Here is an 8,788-nt window from a genome sequence, read left to right as displayed (position 1 = left end):
CAATAGCAACAAATTCTGGACAAGATGTGGGGGAAAGGATAATCATATATTGTTAGTGGGGCTTCAAATTAGGACAACTACTCTGGAAAGCAGTATGGAAGTTCCTTTAAAATCTAGGAATGGTAGCACCATATGCCCCAGCTATCCCACTATTTCATATTTATCCAAAGGAACTAAAATCAGCACACTGTACTGATGCAGGTACATCAATGTTTACAGCAGCACAATTCACAACATCCACATTATGTAACCAACCCTGGTATTCATCAACACATGAATTGATAATGAAAATATTATATATATATATATATGATATATGTATATGTATGATTTATATATATACATATATATGTATACATACACAATGAAATTTTAGTCAGACATAAATAGAATAAAATTATGTCATTTTATAGTAAATTGATGGAATTGGAGAATATTATGCTAAGTGATGTAAGCCAGACTCAGAAAACAAGATTCAAATATTTTCTCTCATATGCAGAAATGAGAGCAAAATTAGGCAAAAAAAGTTGAGGGGATATCACATAAACATAAAAGGGAGATTAGCAGAGTAGAGAAAGGGGATGGGAGAAGGAAGAGGGATGGGAAATGGAAGGAACTGTAAAATGAAATTGCCCAAGCTCCCAGGTGCTGTGACACTTGCCCATAATCCCAATGGCTCTGGAGGCTAAGGTAGGAGGATCACAAGTTCCAGGATAGCCTCAGCAACTTAGCTAGGTCCTAAGCAATTTAGCAAGACTCAAAAAAAAAAAAATGAGAGATGAAAATAAAAGGGGCTGGTGATGTGGCTCAGGGGTTAAGTGTCCATGGGTTCAATCTCTGATACAAGTAAAGAAAAAAATGACCAAACTATACTTTGAACATATATGAATATAGTATAGTGAATTTGATCTTTATGTGTACCTAAAAAGCATCAATTTAAAAATAATAAATTGATTATTATATTTTTAATAATAAGATTATTTTTTATTATTAAAATAAAATAATAAAAATAGAGGAAGATGAACATGTGGAAGAGGAGAAGGAAAATGGAAATACTGGGGACTGATATGGAGTAAACTATAGTTCATGCATGTACGATTATGTAAAAATAAACTTCATTATTATATGTAATACACAAATAATATTTAAAAAGGAATTGTTAAAAAATAAGTGTGATATTTATTGTTTTTCAATATATTTGGTTTTTTTTTAATTTTAGTGACCTAATATGTAGCTAGAGATTTAAATATTCCAGTGGCATACAGAAAGAAGGTAGATGTTCTAGAATCTAGGAGCAAAATTTCATATGATCCCATTAAATCATTTTTTTTACATTTGACTTACTCATATACTTGCCATACTTGCTATGTTTTTTTGTACATTGTATTTCTTTTTATTTAATTTGTTCCAGTTTTGCTTTAGGAATTTTAATGTTATATTATTTGCCACACACAGGTTCATGAATCTTAGAAATTCTCCATAGATTAAATTTTGAATGAAGTATTTCTCAGTTTTTCAATATACAAATGCCAATTCAACCTTGCCTGACATTGATATTGTAGCTGCACTTATCTGTTGTTATACATGATTTTACTTTCATCTTTCTGAATCAATTTATTTTACAGGACTAATACAATTTGAACTTAAATTTTCCTTGATCAATCACCTCCTCAAAGAATTTTTTGTTAAGAATTAACCTCTGCCATTCAACCATTCAGTATTTTAATCTACTCTACTTTCTTTCATAACAATTCTCACCACTTGAAAAGTACCCCCACACACATACACACACACACACACACACACACACACACAATTATTGATGTATGTTATAGTTAATTTTTCACCTCACCCAGTAGAATGCAAACCTCATGAGGACAAGGACTTTTATATCTTAATTTACTGTTTTATCACCAGTGCTTCATGTACATCTTTTTGGTTTTAAATAATTAATTTATTCATTGATATTGATTAACTCTGGTCTTTTATATAAATCCCTACCTCTCACAATGCACAAAACTCAACTCAAAGTGGATTAAAACGTAGGAATTAAACTAAAGACTCTACATCAAATAGAAGAAAAAATAGGCCCTAATCTTCATCATATGGGATTAGGCCCCAACTTCTTAATAAGACCCTTATAGCACAAAAATTAAAATCAAGAATCAATAAATGGGATAGGCTCAAACTAAACAGTTTCTCCTCAGCAGAAGAAACAATCTATGAGGTGAATAGAGAACTTTACCCCTCACACATCAGATAGAGCACTAATCTCTAGGTATATTAAGAACTCAAAAAGCTAAGCACAAAAAAAACCAAAAACCCAATCAATAAGTGGGCCAACAACCTGAACAGACACTTCTCAGAAGAGGATATACAATCAACCAATAAATATATGAAAAAATGTTCATCATCTCTAGCAATTAGAGAAATGCAAATCAAAAGTACTTCAAGATATCATCTCACTCTAGTCATTACGGCAGCTATTATGAAGACAAACAACAATACGTGTTGGCGAGGATGTGGGAAAAAAAGGTACACTCATACACTGCTGGTGGGACTGAAAATTGGTGCACCCTTTATGGAAAGCAGTATGGAGATTCCTTGGAAATCTGGGAATGGAACCACCATTTGAATTAGCTATCCCTCTCCTTGGTCTATACCCAAAGGACTTAAAAAGAGCATACTACAGGGACACAGCCACATCAATGTTTATAGCAGCACAATTCACAATAGCTAAACTATGGAGCCAAACTAGATGCCCTTTAGTAGATGAATGGATAAAAAATATGGTATATATACACAATGGAATATTAATCAGCAATAAAAGAGAATAAAATCATGGCATTTGCAGGTAAATGGATGGCATTAGAGAAGATAATGCAAAGTAAAGTTAGCCAATCCCCCCCAAAACAAATGCCAAATGTTTTCTCTGATATAAGGAGGCTGATTCATAGTGGGGTAGGGAGGGAGAGCATGGGAGGAATAGACAAACTCTAGATACGGCAGAGGGGTGGGAGGTAAAGGGAGGGGGCAGGGGGTTAGCAAGGATGGTGGACTGTGATAGACATCATTATCCAAAGTACGTGTATGAAGACACGAATTGGTGTCAACATACTTTATATACAACCAGAGGTATGAAAAATTGTGCTGTGTACATGTAATAAGAATTGTAATGCATTCTGCTGTCATTTATTTTTTTTAAATCAATAAAAATTAATGTTAACCACTGTCTTTAAAACTTTTGTCTATTGCCTCCAAATTTTTCTTTCTTCATTTTACTAAGACGTATATATTCTAGTTTATGATAGTGACATAGTGGTCTGAAATCACATTGTTCCAGCTTTGGGATTTTGCATAGGCCTTATTAACCCATAGTCAGAAAGTTAGATATAAATAGGCACTTTCATTATTAATTTGTCCACAAACTCCCTATGCAGTTAATATTATACTTAATCCTCATTTTATTTTCAAATTTGTTAAATCTATACCTATTTTTACATCTAAATAGCTTTGGAAATTAAGAACTTTGGGCTTCTCTTCCTCATCTTTTTTTCCAGCCAGAGATTCCTGGCATGTTTAATTGTTGCTGTGATGGTGGTGGTAGCTGTAGGTATATTGCCCCTGCATAAGCATGGAAGTAGAAAGGTTGAATGCCATACCTATCCCCCTAGAAAACTCACTTGACCTCTTCACTATATTTTTATCTGGATTAGAGTGACACTTCTGCAAATACTGTTCACTTTCTTCCAACCAATACCATACTAAGCCCCATCATTGAACCAGTTTTCAAAAACTGTGTATAAAACATATGTACTACTATAAAATCATTTTTCTCTTGGATTTTGAACACCACTTTTCAGAGTGCCTGGCAAGATATTATGCTTCATTCCTTTTTTTATTTTGCTGATGTATTTGTTGCTCATTTTAAAACTCTTTTTGTTTATGGAATTGTTTTTTTAAGAAATTTATTTTGTGATCTGTCTTTATCCTACCACAATCAGAATTCCTTACAGACTGAATATTTTTAAATATCACTTGATGTACAGAGGATGAATGTTTGATAGATGGATACAAGTATAAATTCATGGATAGAATGAGGATAGAGAATAGATTGGAAGAAACCAAGGATCAGAAAGACCATTTAGGAGAATGTTTGATTCATCCTGCAGAAAAGTAATAATGACATGTATTATAGTAGTGGTAGGGAAGGTAAATACAACTGGGTAAAATTTGCAATATACTTTGGGGTATAACTGACAAGTCTTGGTGACTGGGAGTAGGACTGATTAAGAAGGGTCAAAAATAAAGCTAACTTCCAGGTTTGGGGGCATGAATAAATGAAGTTCCTTATGCAGAGATAAGAGATACAGGGAGGAGAGGCAGAATTGGATACACTACAATAACAAGTAAAAGTTTGATATGTCTAGAAAATTTCCAAGTGAAACTCAGAATTTAACATCACACATGTAAGATAATTAGAGAGTCACAGAAGAGATGGATGATATTTAAAGTAACACCCGTTAGTGAAACACATCGAATATTTTGTGTGTAAACCTATAATTAATAAATGAGAGGTTAGGTAATAGATTTATTTCTTCCTCTCCAGCATGACTCTCCAGTTTTGTGAAATATTCCGGTGGTATCTGAATAAGCCAGAGGGGTGTGGCCATGACTGGGAGTCATTGTTCTCCCCCTTGCCAGAGTATACCGGAAGGGTGTGGCTGTGACTGAGAGATATGGCTTTCCCACCGCTGATGCAACATTAAGATTGTGACGTAGCACTGTGTTACCAGGTTACTGGTCAAAAACTGAAGACGGCTTTCACCCTCAGATGAGAGCAGCCTCTGCCAGAGCCAGATGTTGCTGGTAAGACCCGAAGACAGACAGATCCCAAAGTGGATCTAAGAAACTGTGCGGATAAAGACGGTAAGGTAGCATTGCCTCACAACATTTTTAAGAACACGTATCTGAAATGTCGTTCAACAAAGAGAAAGATGAAGAGCATTCACATAAATTGGCAGTGTCCAGAAAAGTTCAAGATGAGTTAATTTATGTAATCCACACTTCTTTAAATAATGTAGCAACACAAATAAACAATCTCAACAAATATGCTGAAGACCTACTTGGCGGAATATCCAATGAGGTTGAAGATATCTCTTGCAGACTTAATTCTTTACAAGAACGCGTAATCCAGTTAACTGATGTTATTAACAACAAAGATGCAAAGAAAGACTTGTGCTTCCAAGCTATAAAGTCAGAGAAGGATTCTCAAAGTACAACCAGTGAAACAAAGCAGGTATGCTCCTCTGACCCATTACCTTTTAAAACATATGAAACACATGATGCTTCTGTGCAGACTTTACCAATCAACTTACCTACTTGTTTCCCAGATGATGGAGAAAGTTTAAAGATTTTTTGTGATGCTTCATATTACTTTGAAACATGTACTACAGAAAAACTTACACCTCAGAATAAAGAAGAAAAGCAGGAAAAACCCAAACACAGAAGGAATAACATAGATTATCCCAATGAAACAGAAAGTAGGCCTCAAATTCAACTGGTGGATAATTATGTTCCAGTGAACCACATGCAAGATGCTTGTAGAGAGTTCTCTCATTCATGTGTCAATCAACCAGATGCACGTTCCCCACCTTCCGCGTTTCCGTTTACTGAAATCAGCAAGCTTTTAACAAGAGCTGTAGGCAAAGTGTTATGCAGCCCTCTAAATATTCCAAGGAATGGAGCTGGAGACCTGAAAAATTCACTTACATATGTCAATTATGGAACTGGAATGGGAGAAGTAGTACAACCCCAACCTCGAATTCGTCTTAAAACAGAGGTGTTTGTGAGTCCCACAGCACCAACTTCACCACCTCCATTACCACCTGATTGGTTAGCTCTACTAAGAGCTTCAAAGATGACAACTCCTCCTCCAATTGTACAATCTCAAACAGAGCTTCCACCACCAATTTTGAGACCTGCAGAAGAAATGCCTCTTCCTGATTGCCTTAAGAGTACTCCTGAGGTAGGTCTTCCAATTCCTCCACCTAAAGTGGACTTATCTCCTCCAGTCTCTAAACCTCTTCAGTATTATGAAATGATACCACATGATCTGTTTCCAAAAGACAAAGAAAAGACACCATCTCCACCTATGTCTCCTTGTCCAGTAATCTCACATAGAATTGAAAGAAAAACTACAGTTACAGATCTAGTTGACTGTGCTTCAGTTATGCAGTCACCAACATCTTCAGCTTTTCCATCTGCAAGGTCTTCCTTTGCAAAATCAACAAGGCCTTCAACTGAAAAATCACCAAAATGTTCAGTTCTATAAAAACCAAGATCTTCACTTCCACCACCAACAAGATATGTGATTACACCAGTATCAAAATCATCAGCTGCATCATTACCTAGATGTTCAGTTCCACAGACTTCACAAAGTTCAGCCTCACTATCATGTTCTAATCCCAAAGCTCCAAGATCTTCAGTTCCATTAACAAGATATTCATTTTCACAACCAACAAGAAGCTCAGTTGCCCCATTGCAAAGACATTTAGATTTACAATCAAAAAGATCTTCAGCTGCTACATCAGGATGGTCTCCAGCTGCACGATCAACAGGACAACCACAACAATCTTCAAGTTTAAAGTCAACAAGATCTTTTAACCTACAGTCATTGTTTTCTTTTGCACAATCACCATCTTCTTGCATTTCAAGCCCTCAAGCTCTAACAGTGCCTCAGTTTTCATCAGCTTCAGTTAATCCTGGTACAAAACCATCTCCATCAACAACACCAATATTCAGTAAAGCAAGAAATGCCCTGATGGAAGCTATAAGAAAAGGTGTTGTTCTACGCAAAACTGAAGATCACTGTATACTGAAAGCCAAAATAGATATTTCTAAAAATGAAGAAACTTCTATCCTGATCCATCGTAAAGCTCTAGGATATAATTCTGATAAATTCGAGAATAAGGCTGATTGGATTGAGGGAAATGAGCAAAACAAATAAATCCAAGTTAGTTAAAAATAACATTCTACTTTTTTATTCTTTGTTAAGTCTTTACTAATGATTTCTACTTTTTTCTTACAATAAGCCATTACCTCCTTATCTTTCAAGAAAAATGTTGTCATATATTCTTTATTAAATATTTTACTACTATTCAACTGAAGCAAAATTTCTAAATAGTAAGCAGAACTTGTAAAGATGATTTTAAAAGGCAACTAACTTTTAAATTCCAAGAGTATTCAGTCACTGTATTCAACTTCAAGTAGCATTTAATACAAGCATTCAAAATGTCCTCATCAATTATATAGAATACTCAAATAATATATAGCTCTAGCTATACCTCAATGGATAAGGAATAATTAGATTTTAGCTTTTATAAATTAATCATATTTGACAAAATCGGTATATATTATTCAAGTACAACATGATGCCATGAAATATATACATATTCTGAAATGAATAAATTGATGTAGCTCCATACATATTACATAATCTACTTATAATTTTAGTGGTATATGCACTTAAAATTAATTTTTAAGAATACAATATATTATTATTAAATACAGTGACCATATTATACAATATATCAGTTAAGGTTTTCCTTCTTATTTTATAAAATTTGTGTATCCTTTGATTTAACAACTTATACTTACAACCCCATAACCATAATTATCCTCTACAATTCTGTGAGATTGAATTTTATATTTCCCATACAAGTGAGATCACATAGTATGTCTTTCAGTGCCTGACTTATTCCATTTAACATAAGATCTTAAAGGGTTATCTATATTGTTAAAAATAATAAGGTTTCCTTCTTTGTTAAAGCTAAATATTGTTCTCCTGTGTATATATAACACTTTTCTTTATTCATTAATTCATTGATGAGAAGAACTCTCCCATCTCTTCCAGAAAAAACCCTACCTGACTACAATTATCACCTAGTTAATCCATTCAAGTGGATTAACACACTGGTTTGGTTAGCCTCTCATAACCCAATCATTTCACTTCAAAACTTTTTCTGCATTATCACACATGAGCTTTCGGGGATTCATCATATCAAAACCATAACACCTTCTATCCCAATTTTGTGGCTGCCATGTGTAATGACTTTCATTCTTTTTGTTTATGCAAATACAAACAAATATAAATATGTATTTTATTTTCATGATTTACCTTTAGCAAATGTGGCATATGTGAGAGATATCTTTGGTTGGTTTATTCATTACTTTTTTACATCATACATTCTGAACATCTATTCATATTAGTACCTAGAAAGATTTCTCATATTTTATAATTGCACAGTATCTCATTGTGTATATACTTATATAAAAATGTAAACAGTTCTCCATAGATGTCTTTCTGTTATTTTCAGTCTTTTGTTATCACAATATAATGTAAAAATTTACTTTTTCGGAAGTTAAATATGAAAAAAAGGTGAAGCCATAACAAGAAAGGTTTCAACTGAACTAACGAAAATGAAATATTTTTTTCATTTCAAAAATCATAGGCAAAATTTAAAGCTTGGATATAAAAAGGACCCTGCAAAAAAATGACTGCCCAAATTGTATTATTTAATATATAATGAGATTAAGAAATCAGGATAGAATACCATAGAAATGTAAGAAAAAGAACCTTCATAATCATTTAAAATATTCCGCAATTATAAAACAATGAAAACAAATAGAAAATATAATAAAAAAATTTAAAATTACATAGTTTACAGACATTGAAATCCATGAATCTATAGTTTCAGATCAAATAAATGGAAAATATTTTAAAACA

At 33.5% G+C, this 8,788-nt stretch overlaps 1 protein-coding gene across 1 annotated transcript; it reads left to right on the top strand.

Annotated features, from left to right (window-relative positions):
• The first annotated feature begins 4,975 nt into the window (after positions 1–4,975).
• Positions 4,976–7,009, top strand: LOC125614468 (wiskott-Aldrich syndrome protein family member 1-like). Its single transcript, XM_048797289.1, has 2 exons — positions 4,976–6,270; positions 6,718–7,009. Exons 1-2 carry the CDS (start codon positions 4,976–4,978, stop codon positions 7,007–7,009), a joined length of 1,587 nt encoding a protein of 528 aa, XP_048653246.1.
• The last annotated feature ends 1,779 nt before the right edge of the window (positions 7,010–8,788 follow it).

The sequence above is a fragment of the Marmota marmota genome, unplaced genomic scaffold (assembly GCF_001458135.2).
Source record: "Marmota marmota marmota unplaced genomic scaffold, marMar, whole genome shotgun sequence".
NCBI lineage: Eukaryota > Metazoa > Chordata > Mammalia > Rodentia > Sciuridae > Marmota > Marmota marmota.
The sequence above is the reverse complement of the archived record's forward strand: the minus strand, read 5'-3'. Positions and strand labels throughout refer to the sequence as shown.